This window comes from Anolis sagrei, chromosome 5 (assembly GCF_037176765.1).
Source record: "Anolis sagrei isolate rAnoSag1 chromosome 5, rAnoSag1.mat, whole genome shotgun sequence".
NCBI lineage: Eukaryota > Metazoa > Chordata > Lepidosauria > Squamata > Dactyloidae > Anolis > Anolis sagrei.
The window spans coordinates 163,478,259-163,500,885 of record NC_090025.1 but is presented as its reverse complement, the minus strand read 5'-3'; the positions used below and the strand labels follow the sequence as shown (position 1 = coordinate 163,500,885).

At 43.0% G+C, this 22,627-nt stretch overlaps 1 protein-coding gene across 2 annotated transcripts in view; it reads right to left on the bottom strand.

The window, feature by feature from the left end:
• The window catches only part of PDGFB (platelet derived growth factor subunit B), a 71,426-nt gene extending 50,159 nt beyond the window's left edge, over nucleotides 1-21,267 (bottom strand). The window contains exons 1-2 of one of the 2 annotated variants that reach the window (XM_067469194.1): nucleotides 21,057-21,267; nucleotides 4,332-5,192 (exon numbers count right to left, since the gene is read on the bottom strand). In XM_067469194.1, coding sequence (XP_067325295.1) covers nucleotides 4,332-4,421 — 90 coding nt within the window. In that variant the 5' untranslated portion in view covers nucleotides 4,422-5,192; nucleotides 21,057-21,267. The remainder of the gene's footprint in view (nucleotides 1-4,331; nucleotides 5,193-21,056) is intronic. The other variant, XM_067469195.1, reaches the window with a different exon arrangement.
• Nucleotides 21,268-22,627: the final 1,360 nt, after the last annotated feature.

Genomic DNA, 22,627 nt, shown 5'->3' with positions numbered 1-22,627 from the left:
CCACCAACTCAGAAGGCAAGAAGGAGAAAAATATACACATATGCAAACATGCGGAGATCGATTCTGCCTGCCCCTCCTTAGCAGCTGTCCATTTCCAGACAACCTGCTGTTCCATGACTGGGAGTGCATCTATACTGAGGGCCATATCGGGCCTGTTGAACCCCTGCAGACAGAAGGCACACTTTCATTTTTGGAACATAGTAGCTGATGCTTTTTAGCCAATTTGGGTCCACATTGGTTATTGAACAATAACGCCCATCAGTTAATATTTTAATAATTATTTTAAATGAATGTTGTGTTGTTTATATCATTTATGTTTAATGTCGGCTATGTTAGATATAGATTAAGTGACAGGTCATGACATTATTTAATTTTGGGGGGTATAATTTGGCTGTGGATATTGATTTTTTTTGGGGGGGGGACATGGTTATTTGTTTTAGGTTTCTTATTTATTAATTGGATATGGCATTGAATCATAGAATCACTGGTCATCCAGTCCAACCCCCTGCGAAGAAGCAGGAAAATTGCATTCAAAGCACCCCTGACAGATGGCCTCTAAAGAAGGAACTTTCAACACACTCCAGGGCAGAGAGTTCCACTGCTGAACGGCTCTCACAGTTAGGAAGTTCTTCCTTATGTTCAGGTGGAATCTCCTTTCCTGTAGTTTGAAGCTATAGTTTAGCATCCCAGTCTCCAGGGCAGTGGAAAACAAACTTGCTCCCTCCTCCCTATGACTTCCTCTCACATACTTATACATGGCTATCATGTTTTCTCTCAGCCTTCTCTTCTGCAGGCTAAACATGCCCAGCTCTTTAAGCCGCTCCTCATCAGGCTTGTTCTCCAGACCCTTGATCATTTAAGTTGCCCTCCTCTGGAATATTTGCCATCTTTTCTTGGATTCTGCCCTGAGCTCCCTTGAGGAGAGAGGGCAGAATATAAATAAAGTTTATTATTAAGGCTGCCTCCCTTCTAAGCCTGCTTTCCTTCTAAGACAGTGTAGAGCAGGCATACGCCAACTTGGGCCCTTCAGGAGTTTTGGACTTCAACTCCTACCATTCCTAACAGGCTCAGGTCCCTTTCTTTTTATCACTTCCACTATGCAGTTTGGTGTTAATGGGAATGGCCACCCAACAGCACTTGTGGCTCTGAGGTTGGGAAAAGGCGAAAAGACATTTTAAAGTCAGACAGTATATCCGCAAGCCTTGCATCTAAACCCATACCCCACTCTCTTGACTAAACAGAACAAACTGCAGCTGTCCATCAGCTATAATCATGAAGTTCAATGATGAGAAACATAGGAGTTATAGTCCAGCATCCGGAGGACCACAGTTGGCCAGCGGACCATGAGTTTGACACGTCATCAACACAATAATAATAATAATAATCTTTATTTATATTCCACTCTATCTCCCTGTGCCGGAGTCTGCAGTGGCACAGCAGACTGGGCTGGGCTGCAGAATTTGCTAACCAAAAGGTCAGCGGTTCAAATTCGGGGAGCGGGGTGACCTCCCACTGTTTGCCCCAGCTTCTGCCAACCTAGCAGTTTGAAAACATGCAAGTGTGAGTAGATCAATAGGTTCTGATTTGGCGAGAAGGTAATGGTGCACCATGCAGTCAAGCTGGCCACATGACCTTGGAGGTGTGTATGGACAAAGCTGGCTCTTAGGCTTAGAAATGGAGATGAGCACCATTCCCCAGAGTCGGACACAATTAGCCTTAACCTCAGGGGATACTAGACTTAACTTCAGGGGAAACCTTTACCTTTAACTATCTCCCTGAGGGGTCTCAGTGTGGATTACAACATAAACAGATAGGTAAACATTCAATGCCTTTAATGCCTATAGAGTTAATGCAGTTTGATTCACTGACTAAATGCTATAGGAGCCCTCAGTGGCGCAGTGGGTTAAGGCTGAAGACCGACAGGTCAGAGATTTTAATTTGGAGAGAACGCGGATGAGCGCCCTCTGTCAGATCCAGCTTCCTATGCGGGGACATGAGAAAAGCCTCCCACAAGGATGATAAAACATCCGGGCATCCCCTGGGCAACGTTCTTGCAGATGGCCAATTCTCTCACACCAGAAGTGACTTGCAGTTTCTCAAGTCGCTCCTAAAACAAAAACTAAATACTATGGAATCCTGGAAATTGGAATTTTACAAGCCTTTTTTATTTGTTTTGTTTTGCCCAAGAGTGTTGGTGCCTCAACACACTACAATTCCCAGGATTCCACAGCATTTAAGCATGACAGTTACAAAGTGGTGTCAAACTGCCTTATTTCTACAGTGTTGAGAGGATTGGCACAGGAAAAAGTCCTCCCTGGCCCTTTAAGAGCCCTTTCCTCCTCCTCTTTCCCCCTTTCTTGCATTCCCTCTCTTATCCCCGGGGGCCTTTTGCTTGCAACTGATACAGGATCCCTCCGGCAGCAGCGCCGACTTGGAACAGCTGGGAAACTCCGCCGGCGACTAGCCACCCCTGGCTGAGTTTCAGCTGCCAGCCACAACTTGGCCTGATCCCCTTCCTTCCCTCCAGGCTGACCTCCCATCGTGGGAGAAAGGGAGAGAAGGAGGCAGGCCAGACAGAGAGACGCACCTCCAGAAAGGCTCCCCCTCTCTCTGCCTGCCTTCCTTGCAGAAGCAGGTACCTGGGCTGCCTGCCTTCTAAGACAGTGTAGAGCAGGCATGGGCCAACTTGGGCCCTCCAGGGGTTTTGGGCTTCAACTCCCACCATTCCTAACAGCCTCAGGCCCCTTCCTTTTCCCCCTCAGCCGCTTAAGCGGCTGAGGGGGAAAAGGAAAGGGCCTGAGGCTGTTAGGAATGGTGGGAGTTGAAGCCCAAAACCCCTGGAGGGCCCAAGTTGGCCCATGCCTGGTGTAGATGCACTCTGAGATGCTCCCAGGAGGTCCAGTTTCCCCAGGGCTCAGCTGTATCATTTAAAGCAGTGCTTCCAAACCTACCTAATGTCGTGACCCCTTAATACCATTCCTCATGTTGTGGTGACCCCCCCAACCATAACAATATTTTCATTGCTACTTCATAACTGTAATTTTGCTACTGCTATGAATCATAATATCCGATATGCAGGATGTATTTTCATTCACTGGACCCACTTTGGCACACATACCCAATACACCCAAATTTGAATACTGGTGGGTTTGGAGGAGGGATTGATTTTGTCATTTGGGAAATGTAGTTGCTGGGAGTTATAGTTCGCCTACAATCAAGGAGCATTCTGAACTCCACCAACGATGGAACGGAACCAAACTTGGCTCACAGAACTCCCAACAGAAAATACTGGAATCATTTGGTGAGCATTGATCTTGAGTTTTGGAGTTGTAGTTCACCTACATCCAGAGAGCACTGTGGACTCAAAGAACAAAAGATCTGGACCAAACTTGGCATGGATACTCAATATGCCCAAATGTGAACACTGGTGGAGTTTGGGGAAAATAGACCTTGATATTGAGGAGTTGTAGCTGCTGGGATTTGTAGTTCACCTACAATCAAAGAGCATTCGGAACCCCACCAATGATGACATTGAACCAAACGTGGCACGCAGAATTCCCATGACCAGGGGAAAATAGTGGAAGGATTTGGTGGGCATTGACCTTGAGTTTTGGAGTTGTAGATCACCTACATCCAGAGAGCACTGTGGTCTCAAACAATGATAGATCTGGACAAAACTTGGCATGGATACTCAATATGCCCAAATGTGAACCCTTGTGGCATTTGGGGAAAATAGACCTTGACATTTGGAACTTGCAGTTTCTGGGATTTATAGTTCATCTACAATCAAAGAGCATTCTGAACCACACCAACAATAGAATTGGGCCAAACTTCCCCCACAGAAAGCTGGTGACCAACTGAAAGTTTTTGGTGACCCCACTGACACCCCTTGCAACTTCCCCTGGGGTCCCGACCCCCAGGTTGAGAAACGCTGGACGAGAGGGTATAGCGGTTGTTCCACTGGCATAAGAGCAATGCATTCCTCCACTACCTATGTTATAATATAGGGTTATTATTATGTAGATTTTAATGAATGTAAGTGTGTGTGTGTGTGTGTGTGTCCACGAGCATGAGAGAAAGATACTGTGTTTTCTGATGGTCTTTGGCAACCCCTATGATACCCCCTTCATGACCCCCGGTTGAGACATGCTGATTTAAAGGAAAATAACAGTGCTTCAATGTTTGACTCTTCCCCATACATTGTTACCAGCATACACTCATCAAATATGCTCACTCAAGGTTTCCTCCCAAGTCTACTCTTGACCCCATGGGTTTCCCCCTTTCTCCCATGATTAAGAAAAGCCCATGCATTTATGTATCTATCTACTCACCTCACCGCTGATGAGTGGCAGGTACCAGAAAGATAGGAAAAGCACTCCGAAATGCATGCCGACTCCAATCCCCAGAAGTTCCAGACACATTGAAGGAGAGTCTTATTTTTTGTTTTAAAATTTATGAAAAAAGAGAAGAAGAAAAAAGAAATAATTTTTCCACCCTGGGGCTATGAAGTCCTACAGAAGGGGGTCTCTGTCCTCCTTCATGTCTCCTCTCAAAACTTTTGCTCAAAACCCAAAAAAAGTGTCCCCTTAGGTAAAACTTCTTCTAAAGAGGGAGAAAAAGGATTGCTGTTACTGCTTTGCCCTCTCTATTGAGAAGAAAAAGCATAAGTAACAACCAAAGGGGGGAAAAACACAGTGGATTAAAGTTCTTCCTCCTTTCAGGACAGGAGCGTCTGTTTGCAGAAGCGAAATGGCTTGCAGTATTCCTTCTAAGTAAGTATTCAACTTCAGGATATTAAAAAGGCTAAGGGAAGAATGGATATCTTCCTGGGTTCCTTGTTAAAGACTTCTTGCAATGCAGTCTTTGGTTTGAGGGGCTTGTTTGCTCTTTTCTTGGCTTCTTTTCCCAGTTGCTCTCTTTGCGCACAGGTGAGCCAAGTCCAGCTGAGTCTCCAAACTTGGCTTACGATTGCTGCTGCTGTTCTTCTCCTCTCTGGTAGTAAAGAAAGAGAAAGAAAGCTCAGTGGATTCCAAGCCAAGGCAGCACCAGGGAGAGAGCTCACTTGGGTGTTGCTTTCTAGCCTGCCAGAGAATAAGGTGCTAGCATTTCAGTGGTTCCTTCTTTTAAAGGAGAAGAGAGAGTGAGAGAGAGAAAAGGGGTGGAGACAAGACTTGCAAGAACTCCTCTCTTGGCTGTGAATCAAAGAGAGAAAGAGAGAGGGGAGGGAGGGAGAAATTGAGGCATATTTCAGTACTCACTACTTTGGGGAAAAAAATAAAATACAATCCCTCCCTTCAATAACAAACACAGTGTGAAGGCAGCAAACACTCCCCTCCTGATTTCAAAGTGGGAGAACCTGGGAAATTCTGTTCCTTCAGGACAAAGGGAGAGAGAGGGAGAGGGAGCAGAAGTTGTGTGGGTGCGTTCCTTGGCTCCGCATCTTCTCTCTCTCAGACATTTTCGGAGACAAGATTAATTTGTGTTCTCTCCATTCTGCCACCTCAGTGGTTCTGAAGCCTATCTTTGATCTATCCATCTATCTATATTTTCATGCCTTTGATCTCACTCTCTTTCTATATGTGGAGGGGAAAGCGCCAAGGAAATCTCAAAAGTTGTTAGAACAAGATCCGCACTGAGGTTGGCACTTGGCACGGCCTTCAAGGCTGGAGGGCATTTGGTTGCATGGTAATTTCCACCATGTAATAAACACCCAAGCTTTGGAGGGTTGAGCCAGCAGATATTGGCTTGGGGGGAAAGTAAGGGGAATTAGTTAATAGGTGAGAGCAAGGCATAGTCATCTTTGTTAAAATAACATTAAAATAACAGCACAATTACACAATTTCCCCACCTACATGGGCCACATGCAATGATGATGAGTTTTCTTTACTGGCAGGTAAAGTGGGAGAACAGACCTGGGCAGCTTGTAGCCTCCTAAATTAGGCATGGGCAAACTTGAACTCTCCAGGTGTTTTGTACTTCAACTCCCATAATTCCTAACAGCCTCAGCCCGTTCCTTTTCCCTCTCAGCTGCTTAAGGGTGGGAATTAGGAAGCCTACCAGATAGTGTATGCTAACACACCTTTGAATAACCTATGGTGACTCCATGAATTTCATGGGAATTTCTTAAGAAAGGAATGCTCAGAGAAGGGTTACCTTTGCTTTTCTTCCAAAATATAACATAGAGCACCTGGTATTCCCTGGTGATCCCCTGTCCCACTTCTAATTAGACTCTGCTTAGTTTGCAAGATCGGATAGAATCTTGTGGATTCAGGGTACAGATCCTACAGATCTTGTTAAACTGTAAATCCCAAGATCCCAGTCAGTTTAGCTGGGCATTGCAGTGCAACAGTATCTGCCTAAACCAGTGGTTCCCAACCTGTGGTCCGTGGACCACCAGTGGTCTGCAAGAACTAAAATATGGGCCGTGGCCTCACCATGACTATGCCATTGCAATGAGATCGACTGGTCTTGCAAAACCCTCTTATGGTGCCAAGGCTTATTAAATATGGTTTACTGTGGGTGAGCAGATGGCGACTACTGGATGGCATATGTTTTGTATCAGAAACTAGATCTGATGTGGTCTATCCAATGCAATTTTCTGAATCAGCACCCCAAATAACCAAAATGAATCTAAAGTTAACCAAAAACTGATTCATAACCCTTTTGGTACTAAAATTGGACAATGGTCCCTGGTCAAGTGGTCTCTGGTCAAATAAAAATTGGAACCATTGGCCTAAATGCTGGTCTTTACCAGGATTGTCCAGCTGGATGTACTCTATGAATACTGTACTCCATGTTCAGACACACAGCCACACAACACTTATGCATGCGTTAACACTCATACTTCAGACTGCAATTACTCTCAGAGTTTCCTGCTGTTCCAGAGATGATCCAGTGCACTTCCTTTTGTGGAATTTGTACTTTTGTGCATGCACAAACCTGTGCTTATAAAGTGACTCTCTGCATTGCAGTTGGGGCATGGTGTCATTGCTATAGTATAGAGGATAACTTGGAAGCGGTCGCCATGCTGGGTTGCTGCCAGTTGCTTTATTTGGAAGATGAATCACTTTATTTTTAAGAGGAATCCAATTCCCTTTGATGACAAATGGAAAGTGCATCCAGCTGAGTGGGTTCCCCAGATCTTTGCCCAGTGGTCCATGGCCTCTGGTCCTGTCCAGAGCTTAGAAACTACAGCATTTCTTTGAATTCTAACTGACAGCACATGAGCCAGCATGACCACTCTCTTCAGAAAAAGTAAATTTTCCATGTTCCAAGACTATTTCATAGGATGTTTCCCAGGATAGAAAATATGAGGGTCTCTAGATATTTTTGGACTGCAACTTTCAGCAACTCTAACCAGTTCAGCAGCATTTGAAGGGCTGCATGATTCCCATTCTTGATTTAGAGTCATGTGGCAAAACGGGCCCTTTGAAATCATATCATGGCTTTTTGGGGAGCTCTTTTGCCCTGCCTTCTGGGAAGTGTTGGCTAACATCCCCTCCTCAGTGAGGTGCAGGAGACCCATGGTGGAGATTCCATCCCCAACCTTTAAAGAAACCTCATCTCATGGATAGGAAGAGAGATTGTTGCTGAGCTGTTCTTGCTATTTTGAGTCCTTCCTCTTTTCCTCTCATCATTCCTTTTACAGTTGATGTAACTGAAGATCAAACAGGAAGCACTTTAGCCTTCGATTCCCAATTGCAGTTGATGGTCCACTGTGTGAAGAGACAAAATACACCTTTGGTCTGACCAACATGCCTCTTCCTGTGCTTTTATGTTCTGGTCTTAAGTCATTGTATTGGAGGATAAAATAATAAAGTGTTTCCCTTTCCTTAGAAAGTAGTTTTTTAAGTATAAAGTTATATGATTCTGTAAAAAAATATTAAGTACATTAAAATGATGCTGGTGTTGTGTGCCTTCAAATCATTCATAATTTAGAAGTTGCAGTGACACAGTGGGTTAAACCCTTGTGCTGGCTGAACTGCTGACCTGAAAACCTGAAAGTTAGTTGGAATTTGTGAGACAGCGTGAGCTCCCGTCTGTCAGCCCCAGCTTCCCATGTGGGGACATGACCGAAGGCTCCCACAGGATGGTAACACATCTGGGCATCCCCTGGACAACATTCTTGCAGACAGCCAATTCTCTCGCACCAGTAGCGACTTGCAATATATTCCCAAGTTGCTTCTGACACAATAAAAAGTCCTAATTTATGGCAGTCCTGGGTTGAACATATCATTGAGTTTTCTTGGCAAGATTTGTTCAGAAGGGGTTTGCTACGGCCTTCTTTTGAGACTTGAAGAATGCGACTTTCTTGAGGTTACTCAGTGGTTTCCTATGGCTGAGTGGGGATTCAAACTGGGGATTTGAACCCTGGTCTACCAGCTCCTAGTAAACCTATATAGGTGCAGAAATAATGTATTCACCCAGTAAGCTCATTCATACACCCCCTATAGAGACAATTCACACAATAACGCATGGCACACCCTTCCGTTCTCCTTTTTTGTCACATCATTCTAGTCGAACACATGTTGGATAATAGAGTGCACTCTAATTTCAGTTTTCTATACCTTTGGGATTTAGAAATACTTTACACTGCAAAACTAAGGAACTTGGCAGTCCACTTACATTTTAGACTTAACAGACAGTCTGCCCCTGCCAAGCTGGCAGACATTCATCCACCAACAGCCTGGACTTCTTTCTGTTTAGGACACTGGAGAAGACCTTGGGCAAAGGTAGAGAACTGTAACTCCCATAATCTCCTAGACACCACGCTCTGCTTTTGGTGACCCATAGCTTCTGTCTTGTCTATCATTCCAAATGTTTCAGCATTGGCCAGCTTGGACAATACTGAAACATTGTGATTTTTGCAATCTACTACAGTTTGTAATTACACTGTAGTAAAAGTGGATGCATAAACCCCCAGCCCTTATTTTATGGAAGACAAAAGGCAACAGTGGAAATCTCACAAGGAAATGTATTGTTGAGATCCTTGAACAGCTAAGATCTCATTAAACTGGCAAGGCAATCTAGGAAATATTACTTTTTGAGGTGAGAACTCCCATAATTTGTGTCCCATGCTGGTTGGGAGTCTCTTGGAGCTGTATCCCAAAATATAAAGTGGTTTGAAAACTCAACTACTACTCAGGAGACCAGGGTTCAGTTCCCTGCTCAGCCATGGATACACATTGGTTGACCTTAGGCCAGTCATGCACTCCCTGAAAACCTGATAATTGGCTCATCTTAGAGTCTCCATAAGTTAGAAATGACTTGAAGGCACATAACAACTACAATACAGGTGGAATGAACTCCGAACCTTCTGCGAGTAAAACTTTGAAGCTCCAGCATTTTGCTCTGGAACCTCATTTTTAACAAGTAAGTAATTGCCAGAGGCTCTTACAGGATAAAGCCAATTTCTGCTCACTGTCACCTTTTGACAAGTTTATTTGTCTTGGCAAAAGAGAATCTGCTGAGCATCACTATGCGGTCCTAAACATGTTGATTTGGGTTGTATTTCTGAGGGCTAAACTACACAGGATGCCAAACATGTCACTTAAGTATATAGAGAAAAGGAGTGACAGGATTATCCCTTTCATTTGGAGATGGGTATAATGCAGCTCTCCAGCTCTTGGTGGCTTGCAACTCCCACTTTTACCAGAGTTAGGTTCATAGGGACCCCACGAAAGTTAAAGATCACAATTAAAGGCATTGCTACTTTTAAAAAAACTTCTCTAGGAATTTCTAGGCTTTCTGGTATTACTTCCATTGGTCAAGGTCCAATGAAAGTGGACCAGAGAATCACACTGAAGGACCTAAAGAAACATAGAGATTTTCTATAGGTTCTCTAAGTTCTCCAGGACTGGAGGAAGTTGACTATGGAATCAGAATTGAGGATTTAGAGATTCCTAGAGATAACATTTTAATCAAATTTGTAAACAAATCGCAAAATTTAAAACCACAAATGTGGAGGAATGAATGTACTGTGTTTTAATAGAACTGTATTTTATTTTCAAGCTTTTTGTAATCTATCCTGTGATATTTTTTGTAAATTAGACAGTGTAAAGATATAATAAACAACTTATAGAATGTCTCATTCAGTATACATTGTTCTATTCATAGTTTACATTTCTAGGCCACCTTAATAATAATAATAATAATAATAATAATAATAATATCCAGCATATATATCTCGTTTGCTGTGACATACTGTGTTTTTGTGTCAGTAAAATAATAATAATAATAATAATAATAATAATAATAATAGACTTTATTTGTAACCCACCCTATTTCCCCAAGGAGTTGAACTGGAAGATATTAATTATTATAGTTTTAATTGATTTTATATGGATTCTATTATGTATTTTAACTGTTTTTAAATTAGTGTATGTATGCTGTGGCATCTAATTGTTGTCAGTTTGTACGCCACCCTGAGTCACCTTCGGGCTGAGAAGGGTGGGATAGAAGTGCTATAAATAAATAAATAAATAAATAAAGGGGACTCAGGGCGGCTAACAGCATTTGACGGCAATGTACAAGAGTGCGCTGATGTCCCTTCTGGCCAGATCAGTCTTTCAAGTGGCTACATTACCTGTACTCTTAACGTGTGAACAGATTCAGATACATTATCTGGGGTTAGGAGTTCAGAATCCACACAAAAGTGGAAAAACCACAAGTTTTAAAAATGGTTTTTTTTAACCTCAGAAAACTCCCCACTAGCAATCTCCAGGTCCTCAGAAAGATTGCTAAAAAGCCATTTTAATCAAATCTGCAAATAATCAAAGAATTTAACACGCAAGTGGAGATGGCAAACAGTATTTGTAACCTTCCCACTTTACACAAAACCTCCAAATTAATTATATGTGGTTCTGGCCCAACTTACATGTCCGAACGCATCTCCCCTTATGAACCATCTAGGACCTTAAGATCGTCTGGGGAGGCCCTGCTCTTATTACCGTCTTTGTCACAAGTATGTTTGGCGGGGATGAGAGATAGGGCCTTCTCGGTGGTGGCCCCTCAGCTGTGGAACGCCCTCCCTATAGATATTAGATCGGCCATCCCCATTTTAACATTCCAGAAAAAAGTCAAGACTTGGCTTTTTGAACAAGCATTTGCAAATGCAGAATAACTGACACAGGAAAATGGAATGACTAGACAATGAGTCCGGACAATGTTTTTAACAAGGAGACACTATGAATTTATATTTTATTGATTAGTTTTTATTATGTTATGTTTTTAATTGTATTTAAGACATTGTAAGCATTGAATTTCGCCCTGTTAACCACCTTGAGTCACCTGCGGGCTGAGAAAGGCGGTATACAAATACAGTAAAATAATAATAATAATAATAATAATAATAATAATAATAATAACAACACTTCTTTAGGCTGCGGCCCTATGGGTTCAGGAGGTACGCCCCGCCAAACTCAGACCTCATGTTCACTGCCATTTAATGCAGTTCAATGCAGTTAAACAACATTATGAAACTGCATTATATGGCAGTGGTGTTACCTTTGAAAAGGTTGTATAGAGTTGCACTATTAATCATCTAGACATGTTTCTCAAAGCATCACAGTCCATCTCCTTATCTCAATACAAAGCCATTGTATTTTCCATAATCAGTTTTTATGTACATAAAATGAGCTATATGCACCATCTAAAGCTAATTTACCAGTGAGGGTGGCATTTGACGAACATGATAACTCAGATTGTGGATGTGTGTGTGTGTGTGTGTGTTTTGAGCTCCTGGTGCGTTGTCTTTTCCATATCCGGCTAAATTACGTAGAAGCCAAGATTGAAAGAAGGTTATTTATTTACTCGTGGATGATGCTGTGTGGAATTTTTAGAAGCACGGCTTTTGATAGAAGCTGATACTCGCAGATTCTTCAGACAATGAGGAAAAGGATGTTTGGAAATAGACCGTCCACCTATAGCTCTGAAGGAGCCAGGGATAAATAATAATCAAAGTCTCTATAAAGATTTCTGTGACTATTTATTTAACATGAGAAGGGAAATGAGTCCCAGGTCAAATTTAGATCCAGCAGAGACAACTGGATCCCAAAACAGAAGTGTGGCCCTTCAGATGATGCTTAATTGCAGTTCCTTTCATTCACTGACAAGACTGATAGTAGATGCAGTCCAACAACAATTGGAGGGCCCCATGTTTCTTACGGCACTCCATGCAGTCATGATGGTCACATGACCTTGGAGGTGTCTACGGACAACGCCAGCTCTCCGGCTTAGAAATGGAAATGAGCACCACTCCCCAGAGTCAGACATGACTGGACTTCATGTCAGGGGGAAACCTTTACCTTTAACTTACTATGTTATTATACCTGTCCTACAAACTAGGGGTTTACGTGTATCTTCTCCATAATGCAAAAAAGAATACTTCTTAACTTCAACATGACGTAAAAAATACATGAAAGCCAATCTGACACAGCTGGACAGAGCTGAGTTCTGATGATGGGGAAAAAATTGCATTTTCTTAAGGCAAAAAATCCAACCTGAGGAGTGAAAGCAACACATGAAACAGAGCAGTGCAGGGAAAGAATCAGCCCCTCTTTGACTCATAGAATTGGAAGAGAGCACAAGGGTCATCCAATCCAATCCAGGAATTTAGCCATATCTCTGTATGTATTTAACTTTGGTGGATTTGATTAGCCATGGATTGTCTTGGCATTCCAGATACTAAGATCGAACCACAAGCTCTATATAACTCCTTACAAATACGTACATATTTGAAACTTTGCAAATCCTCCAGTTAGCATGAAACATTTGGGGGAAGGGAGGTGGGTTGTACAGCTTTTTTGCAAAAGTTATTTTTTCCACTTTCTGCCCCCTTTATCCAGTTTGTGTTATATGGAAGGCTACTCCTGCCATTTGCTATTGGCTATGCTTGATTAGGTTGCTGGATGTTGCACATTTACCATAGCATTTAAATCCAGTTTTTAAAGGGTTCAGGCTCAACGTATGTATCTGATTGCATTGCTTCTTACCAATCTGCTCGATCGTTAAGATCTTTCAGAGATACCCTTCTCTTGTTGCTGCTGTTGTTACAAGTATGGTTGGCGACGACAAGAGAGAGGGCCTTCTCAGTAGCCGCCCCAGTCCCTTGGAACTCCCTCCCCACTGAGATTAAAACGGCCCTTTCCCTGCTATCTTTCAAGAACCAGTTGAAGACCTACCTGTTCAAGCAAGCTTTTGACGAATGAATTCAATTGCTAATGATAGCAAGATTGATAGGAGCCCCCGGTGGTACAGTGGGTTAAACCCCTGTGCTGGCAGGACTGAAAACCGACAGGTCAGTTTCAAATCCAGGGAGAGCGCGGATGAGCTCCCTCTATCAGGTGCAGCTCCCCATGCGGGGACATGAGAGAAGCCTCCAATAAGGATGGTAACACATCAAAACATCTGGGTGTCCCCTGGGTAACGTCCTTACAGACGGCCAATTCTCTCACACCAGAAACGACTTGTAGTTTCTCAAGTCGCTCCTGACATGACAAAAAAGAAAAGAAGCAAGATTGATTTGTTCTGAGCTTAGAGAAATATACTATTTAATTGATGAGTCTTCACAATAATTGTAATTGGTTTAATGTTTTAATGCTTAATATTTTTGTATCTTATTTCTGGATGATAGTTTGCTTTGTATGATTTTTGTCTTGTGTTTTATGTTAAATGTGCTTTGATTTGTAATGTATTGTGTTGTTCTACCGTTAGGTAGAAAAGCAGAATATAATAAAGATGATATTATTATTATTATTATTATTATTATTATTATTCTGACAGAAAAACACAGTATGTCACAGCAAACGAGATCTATATGCTGGATTTCGTATCACAAAATCACAAGTCAAACACTTCCCAAGTGTTTAGGACTGTGTGATGTATTTTCAAATGATGCACACAGATCCAAATAAGGTGGCCTTTTGCAGTTGACAGATCGTGATTTTGTCAATGTTTATTGTTTCCAAATGCCAGTTGAGATCTTTTGGCACGGCACCCAGAGTGCCGATGACCACTGGGACCACTGTACTGGTTTATGGCAGAGCCTCTGTGGCTCGATTTTGAGGTCCTGATAACGGCTGAGTTTTTCCTGTTGTTCTTCCTCAATGCGACTGTCACCTGGTATGGTGACATCAATAATCCAAACTTTTTTTCTTTTCCACAATTGTGATGTCTGGTGTAGTGTATTCCAAAATTTTGTCAGTCTGGATTTGAAAGTCCCACAGTATTTTTGCATGTTCATTTTCCACTAGCTTTGCAGGTTTATGATCCCACCAGTTCTTTACTACTGGCAGGTGGTACTTGTGACATAAGAGTTGTGTCTCTGTTTGTAGTCTATCTGTGTAATTTTCTTGCAGCAGCTGAGGATATGATCAATGGTTCTGATGGCTTCCTACTGGGCTGCACAGGCCCGTAGCCAGGATTTCGTTTTGGGGGGGGGGGGGAGGCTAAAAAAAATTCAGGGGGGCTGAGTTTCGGGGGGGCTGAGTCTGAGTGAAAGAGGGTTTACCCTAGCAAACCTTTTGTATCATTACTCCAATACCCCCATGCATATGGGATATATTGAGTATGGTGATCAGATCATGATATGAATAAACATAACAGTTTAAATAATGCACCAGTAAGGCCTTTTCGCGAACCACCATGAGAATTTGGGGGGGGGGGATGAAGCCCCTCAAGCCCCCCCCCCCCCCCCCCGGCTACATGCCTGGGGCTGCAAGAATCAGGCCTTCCACCTCCTTCTTCAGGGTTCCATTCATGAACCATAACCAGGTCTTCTCCTTATCAACTTTTCCTTCAATTTTGTAAAGGAACTGCCCATGCAATACTTTGTTGTGCCAGCTGTCAGCACTGGTTTGTAGTGCAGTTTTCTTCTACTAATTCTTTGTCCACTGTGCTTGGAGACGTTTCCCATTATTGATTTCAATTAAAGCAGGTTTTTGGCTTTCTATTACATTTTCTGCCAGGGCATGTTTTTCTTCTTCAATTGCTTGTTTTACTTGTAAAAGTCCTCTACCTTCTAGGCAGACAGAGCCAGTCAACGTCACTGTGAGGATGTAGTGAATTATGAATGGTCATGAGTTTTCTTGTTTTTCTGTCCAAACCGTCCAGTTCTGCCTGCGTCCAGGTTATGATGCCAGCAGTATATCTTATGACAGGTATGGCCCAGGTGTTTATGGCCTTGATGGTATTGCCTCCATTGAGTTTGCTTTTGAGAATTTTTCTGACCCTTTGAGTGTATTCTTTGCTGACCAGTTTTCCCATGTTCGTGTATGATGTTGTCCAGCTGTAGTATGCCCAGATATTTATAGGACTCTGGCTGGTGACACTTTATCACTTGGCCATTGGGCATATTTATGCCCTCACTTTCAATGATTTTTCCCCTCTTCAGTACCACTGTCGAACATTTGTCCAATCCAAACTCCATGTTGATAACAGTGCTAAAGATTTAAACAGTGTTAGTCAGAGACTGGATTTCAGTTTCGGATTTCCCATACAGCTTCAGGTCATCCATGTACAGCAGATGTGAAATTTTGAGAGATTTCTTAGACGTTTAATAGCTGAGGTTTGTTTTTTGTAAGATTGTTGACAAAGGGATCATGGCAATGATGAAAAGCAGTGGGGACAATAAGTCTCCCTGGAAAATTCCTCTCCTGAGGTTGACAAGTCCATAGCTTTCACTTCTAACATACAGTTCAGTTTTCCAGAACTTCATCACATTTTCAATAAAAGTGCCAGCATTTTTACAAATCCTGATGGTGTCTAGGCACATGATGATGATGATGATGATAATGATGATGATGATGATTAGACCCAGCTACACTAGACCTACAGAAGCATAAATGCTGCCCTTCTGTGTTCTATTGATCAATTGAGTCTATGCCAATTGGCATAGCCTTAATTATATTGCTGTCTACTTTTCTCACCCCCTTTTCTTCCTTCTTGCCCATCACAAGAGTAGGTTACTCATACCTAAAGGAGATACTCTGTTGGATACCAGTCTCTGCTTCTTTACAAAGACTGCTTTACAAGCATTCTTTCCCAATCGTAATACATTGTAATACATTACAATAATTTATCATATATAAACCCCACTTGCCAGTTTTACAGCACAACTCACAATCTCTGAGGATGCCTGCCATAGTTGTAGGTGAAACATCAGGAGATAATGCTTCTGGAACATGGCCATACAGCTTGGAGAACTCACAGCAACCCATTATAATACTATTCAAAGACATAGCAGTTCTACTCTGTATCAGCATAAAATTATACCCTCAAAATCTGCAGCACTTTTGGGACTGAGAAAGAGAAATGCTAGTATAAGCTTTCATGGACTTGTCCATTTCATCTGATACAAGGTTTTGTGCATCTGATGGTTTCAGTGTAAATTCATGAAAGCTTATGTTAGATTTTCTCTCTCTCCAGCCAAACTAGTCTGTAAGGCCATTTTGAATTCTGATCCTGTCCTCTGGGGTATTAGCTATCTCAGATGGAAAGGATGCTTGAAAGGGCTACTAAGGCACATTAACTGTACACAGAAAGAGTCAGCAAGAACTAAGAGCAGACTATGACTCTGGGAGACCAAGGTTTGAATCCTTGCTCCACCTTGGAAAACCACTGGGTTGCTGTGAGTTTTTCAGTCTGTATGGTCATGTTCCAGAAGCATTCTCTCCTGACGCTTTGCCCACATCTATGGCAGGCATTGTGAGGTCTGTTGGAAACTAGGCAAGTGAGGTTTATATATCTGTGGAATGTCCAGGGTGGGAGAAAGAACTCTTGTCTGCTTGAAACAAGTGTGAATGTCGCAATTAGCCATACAAAATCTGGCTACAAGTATTTAAAAAACCCTCTAAAATCAGGACAGTAAATAAAGAACTACACACACAAAAGCAAAACAAAACAAAACAGGGGAATTCCAGACAAGAATCAATCAGGGCCAGTTAACAGCACCCAACAACGGATTCCCCCAGGCAGCAATCAGCCAGGCTTTGCAGCTACAAGGCAATTATGTTGTCGACTATCGGCTTCAATTACATGCAAATCAAGGTGGCCAATTGCAATATTCACACTTGCCTCACAACCTCTGAGGATGCCTGGCATAGATGTGGGTGAAACGTCAGGAGAGAATGCTTCTGGAACATGGCCATACAGCCCGGAAAAATCACAGCAACCCACTGGGTGACTTTGAGCAATTCCCACTCTGTCAGTTAGAGAAGAGAGCAGTGGCAGCCCCTTCTGAACAGTTCTTCCCAAGGAAACACTGGAATAGGGTTGTTTGTCTTAGGCTAGTCATAAGTTGAAAATGATGAAAAGGCATACAACCACAAGATGAAGCCTTACAAACTACTACTATGTATGTGGTTGTCATGGTGAGAGCTTGTGCTTCAGATTTTACAATGCACCCTTGCCATAGTCTGTGCACTACAGCTATTTTTATAGCATGCTGATCTATCTGGATCTCTATGCTCTCAGGCCACCAAACAGCCTTACCCTCCATAGAGAGGTCTTGGGGCCTTCTCCAAGGAGGCTGTGTGCCCAGGGCAGTGCTCAGGTGGAGTGTCCTCTTGTGTGAATTCGCCTTCCTTCACCTTGTTTATGTGGCCCTTCAATACCTGTGAGGTGCTGAATGGAATTCCAATGCTCCCAGATATACAAAATTAACTTTTTAATTGTTGTAATATGCATTGTTTTTGAAAATAAACTGCCCGTGCCATATATTGCTTCATTTCTAAGTGTAACTTCAGAGTGATGAGAGAATGCGTCTGTTGAGATATCACTAACATGTCTTTTAAAAACAAACATAAGAAAATGCTATGTATTATATCAGTAAAGTAACTTCATCCCCACTTGCTCTATTACTTTGGAAATGTGACTCACCTATCCCTAACATAAAGAATTTGGAGTAACTGGATTGCTTATCATGTGTTACTTTCAAGCCCTGGGTTCCCTGTACCCTCCAAATGTCCTGATTTGGCAGGGAGAGTCCTGTTTAATCCTCTGTGGTCTCATTTTTTTGAGCTGTTTTTAAAACGTCCCAGTTTCTCTCTGCAGTGTGAAAAATTTGGGACACGGATGGAAAATTCCATTTGGTGGGGCACATTTCTTCATTTGAGGTGTGAGAACTGCCTTCATCCTTCTTCCCCCATAGTTGCAACATGCCCTTCAACTGTCTTGATTCAATGTATTGTCGAAGGCTTCCATGGTTGGAATCACTGGATTGCTGAAGCATTCACTCCTGACGTTTTGCCCACATCTATGACAGGCATCCTCAGAGGTTGAGGGGTCTGTTGGAAACTAATAAGTGGGGTTTATATATCTGGAAAGTCCAGGGTGGGAGAAAGAACTCTTGCTTCCTTGAGGCATGTGTGGATATTGCAATTGGCCACCTTGGTTAGCATTTAATGGCCTTGCAGTTTTAAGGCCTGGCTCATTGCTGCCTGGGTGAATTCTTTGTTGGGAGGGGTTAGCTGGCCTTGATTGATTCTTGTCTGGAATTTCCCTGTTTTTTTTAGTGTAGTTCTTTATTTACTGTTTTTAAATACTGGTAACCAGATTTTGTTAATTTTCATGGTTTCCTCCTTTCTGTTGAAATTATCCACATGCTTATTAATGTGTATTAAAAAAAACTCTAAAATCAGGACAGTACATAAAGGGGAACACTCAAAAAGCAGGGGAATTCCAGACAGGAATCAGTCAGGACCGGCTAACACCTCCCAACAAAGGATTCCCCAAGTCAGCAACAAGCCAGGCCTTGAAACTGCAAGACCATTAAATGCTAATCAAGGTGGCAAATTTCAACATCCACAAGCAGACAAGAGTTCTTTCTCCCACCTTGGACGTTCCACAGATATATAAACCTCTCTTACCTAATTTCCAACAGACCCCTCAACCTTTGAGGATGCCCTCCATAGATGTGGGTAAAACATCAGGAGAGAATGCTTCTGGTCCATGGCCATACAGCCTACAAAACATATAGCAACCCACTGTCCTGATTTGACTGGGATAATCCTAATCTGTCACTCATATTTTCAGCTGGTTTAGAAATACCCAGTTTCTTTCCCCTTCTCCCCCTTTCCCCCTTTGTCCTCAGCCTACTTTAGACCCTGAAAACTGAAATACAAAAGTAGTTTGGACTTGGTTAACTTGGCAGGTGAGGGAGAGAAATATAGGGAGCAGAATCTTGCCATTCCTAGAAGGCTTGGGCAAAAGTAAACTACTGCAGGCTCTCCTTGCTTTTGTCTTCTTTCTCATTAATAACTTTTGGCATTGTAACCACACTCTAATGTTACTGGGCCACATGCGAACTGGTTTATTTGTGTTGAAGGGTATGTCCTCTTTGGAGTGGTACCTGGGGAGTTGCAGTACTGGGGTTCTGTGCCAAAAGTTGAGCTTCTGAGGAACACTGTGGCATCACCCTCTTTGGTATATGACTGCTCGGGGACATGTCCCTGCTACAAATTCATGGGCTGCCTCCACATATGGGTGTAGGGAGCATGTAGGCATCATTGCCAGCAGTCTCTCATTGGAAGACCATAGTGATATTTTCAGAGATGATGTCTGCCCTTTTCAAATGTTCTTCAGGGTATCTTTTCATTACTCTTCCCAGGCTGAGGGCATAGACTAGAGCAGTGTTCCTCTACCTTCCTAATGCCATGACCCCTTAATATAGTGCCTCATGTTGTGATGACCCCCAACATAACATTATTTTTGTTGCTACTTCATAACTGTCATTGTGCTACTGTTATAAATTGTAATGCAAATATTTGATATGCAGGATGTATTTTAATTCACTGGACCAAATTGGGCACACATACCTGATATGCCCAAATTTGAATACTAGTGGGGTTGGGGGGGGGGGGGTTGATATTGTCATTTGGGAGTTGTAGTTGCTGGGATTTATAGTTCACCTACAATCAAAGAGCATTCTGAACTCCACCAACAATAGAATTGTACCAGTCTTGGCACACAGAACTCCTATGACTAACAGAACACACTGGAAGGGTTTGACCTTGAGTTTTGGAGTTGTAGTTCACCGATATCCAGAGAGCACAGTGGACTCAAACAATGATGGATCTGGACCAAATTTGGCACGAATACTCAATATGCCCAAATGGGAACAGTGGTGGAGTTTGGGGGAAAATAGACCTTGGCATTTGGGAGTTGTAGTTGCTGGGATTTATAGTTCATCTATAATCAAAGAGCATTCTGTACCCCACCAACGACAGACTTGGGCCAAACTTCCCACTCAGAAACCCAATGACCAACAGAAAGTACTGTGGTTTCTGATGGTCTTTGGTGACCCCACTGACACCCCCTTGCGACCCACCCAGGGGTCCTGACCCCCAGGTTGAGAAACGCTGGACTAGAGGGTGTAATGGCTGTTCCACTGATATAAGGGCATTGCATTTCTCCACTCCCTATGTTATAATATAGGATTATTCTGTAGATTTCAATGAATGTAAGTGTGTGTGTATGTCCATGAGCATGAGAGAAAGATGCACAAGGAAAATATAAAGATGTCTCTTGGGTGAGGGGAGGAGGCCAGTTTTCCACAGAAGTGCAGCATGCTCTGATACTTGAATGCTTTTACGAACAAGGGATTAAAAACACCTCCTGCAGAGATATATTCACAGTTCTATTCATTCTGTCCCTCCCCATATTTAGGAAACAATGAAACTCTCCCCCACCCATCCCTGTCCATTGTTGAGGAGCATTTGATGCTATCTATCCCCCTCCTCCTTTCCCCACCATCTCTTTCCTGTTTTGTTGGAAGGAAAAATGTCCTGCTTTCTTTCGTTATTTTTTCCAAAGTCCCCAAATAGCACTGGAAAGAAATACCTCCCCTTTGCCCATCCCCTGCGCCACCCCCAAATATAACTCTTTCTCTGTGTGAATATATACATTTATGAGATGTGTGTCACATCCTATTCTGTTCCTTTGGATATTAGCATATTATTCTTTCCTAACTATGCAAGGCTACCCCCCCCCCCCTTGCCAGAAAGCATCACCACCCAGTCCCGTCTCTCATAATAAGCCATCCATGGCCCCCAACTCACCAGCCTCGTGTCCTTCGGCTCTTCAGCTGTAGCAGCCGCTGAGGAAAGAAAGCCTGCTGAACTAGAGTAAAAATAGACCCGGCAGTTACTCAGCTCTTGAGAACATGATGATATGACTCATGAGGTAAAATAAAGAGACGTGAAAATCAAAAGCCTTTGCAATACATCCTTCCCCATCCTTAAGCTTTATCACACTCCACTCTCATCTCCATGGAAGATCCTGTTGTATCTCAGCTCAAAGGAAAGAGGAATTAAAATGACTCAGATGATGCTGAGCACCCAGTTCCACACCCCCAGGTGCAAAAGGGAATCTCTACTTCTAAAATATATTCATATTTGTCATGCAGTGTCTGCTTTACTTCAGTTTCCATATACAGTGCTCCTTCGCTACCTCGCGGTTCGCTTTTAGCGGACTCGCTGTTTCGTGAGTTTTTGAAATTATGAATATAAAATATAAAATATGTACGTCCAGTGGAGGGCAGGGACCTCGGAAGTGAGGTGGCCTGAGGTGTGGTGGGGAAGATCGGCCTCCCTGGCCTCCACAGACCCCAGAAGTGCGGCAGCCTGAGGTGCAGCGGGGAAGGCCTGCCTCCCTAGCCTGCTGCCACCTGCATGGATCCAGAGGCTTTGCAGGGATCTGTGGAGGCCAGGGAGGCAGGCAGGTGCCCTTGGGATGGGCCGGGAGGTGGGTAAGGAAGCGCAGACAAGAAAATAATATAGAAAATAATGTATAAATATTGAAATTAATCTGGTGTCCCTACGCAGATTTTCACTTATTGCAGAGGGTCCTGGAACTTGAACTCCCGCAGTAAGTGAGGGAACACTGGATTCCCATTTTGAGGTAAGGGAGTCCTATGGAGACCCTTTATGTTCTTCACCAATAGTGCATGGGGCTGGGAATGAGACCATAAATCAATTCAGAGGCCCATTTAGGCTCCATCTACACTAAGAGTAGAGACATCACACTGGCAATGAGGATCCACATAGTTTGTTGGGGTTTTTTTTCATGTCAGGAGCTACTTGAGAAACTGCAAGTTGCTTCTGGTGTGAGAGAATTGGCTGTCTGCAAGGACATTGCTCAGGGGACACCTGGAGGTTTGATGTTTTACCATCCTTGTGGGAGGCTTCTCTCATGTCCCCGCATGGGCAGCTGGAGCTGACAGAGGGAGCTCATCTGTGCTCTCCCTGGATTTGAACCTGCAACCTGTCAGTCTTCAGTCCTACCGGCACAAGGGTTTAACCCATTGTGCCACCGGGGCTCCATCCACATAGTTAAAGCAATGGTATTCCGCACCAGCCAATCCCTCTCCAATGCCAGAAATACAGCTTAATGGTGTAACATTAGAAAATATTGACCATTTCCGCCACCTCTCTACAAAAGTCAACATTGTCACTGAAATACAACACCGCTTGAGCTCTATGAGTGCAGCATTTTTCCAAATGAAGCAGAGAGTGTTTGAGGACCTAGGGATACCAAGGTGCTTGTTTATAAAGCTATTGTCCTCCCAACCCTGCTATATGCCTGCGAGACGTGGACGATCTACAGACATCACATGCAACTCCTGGAACGA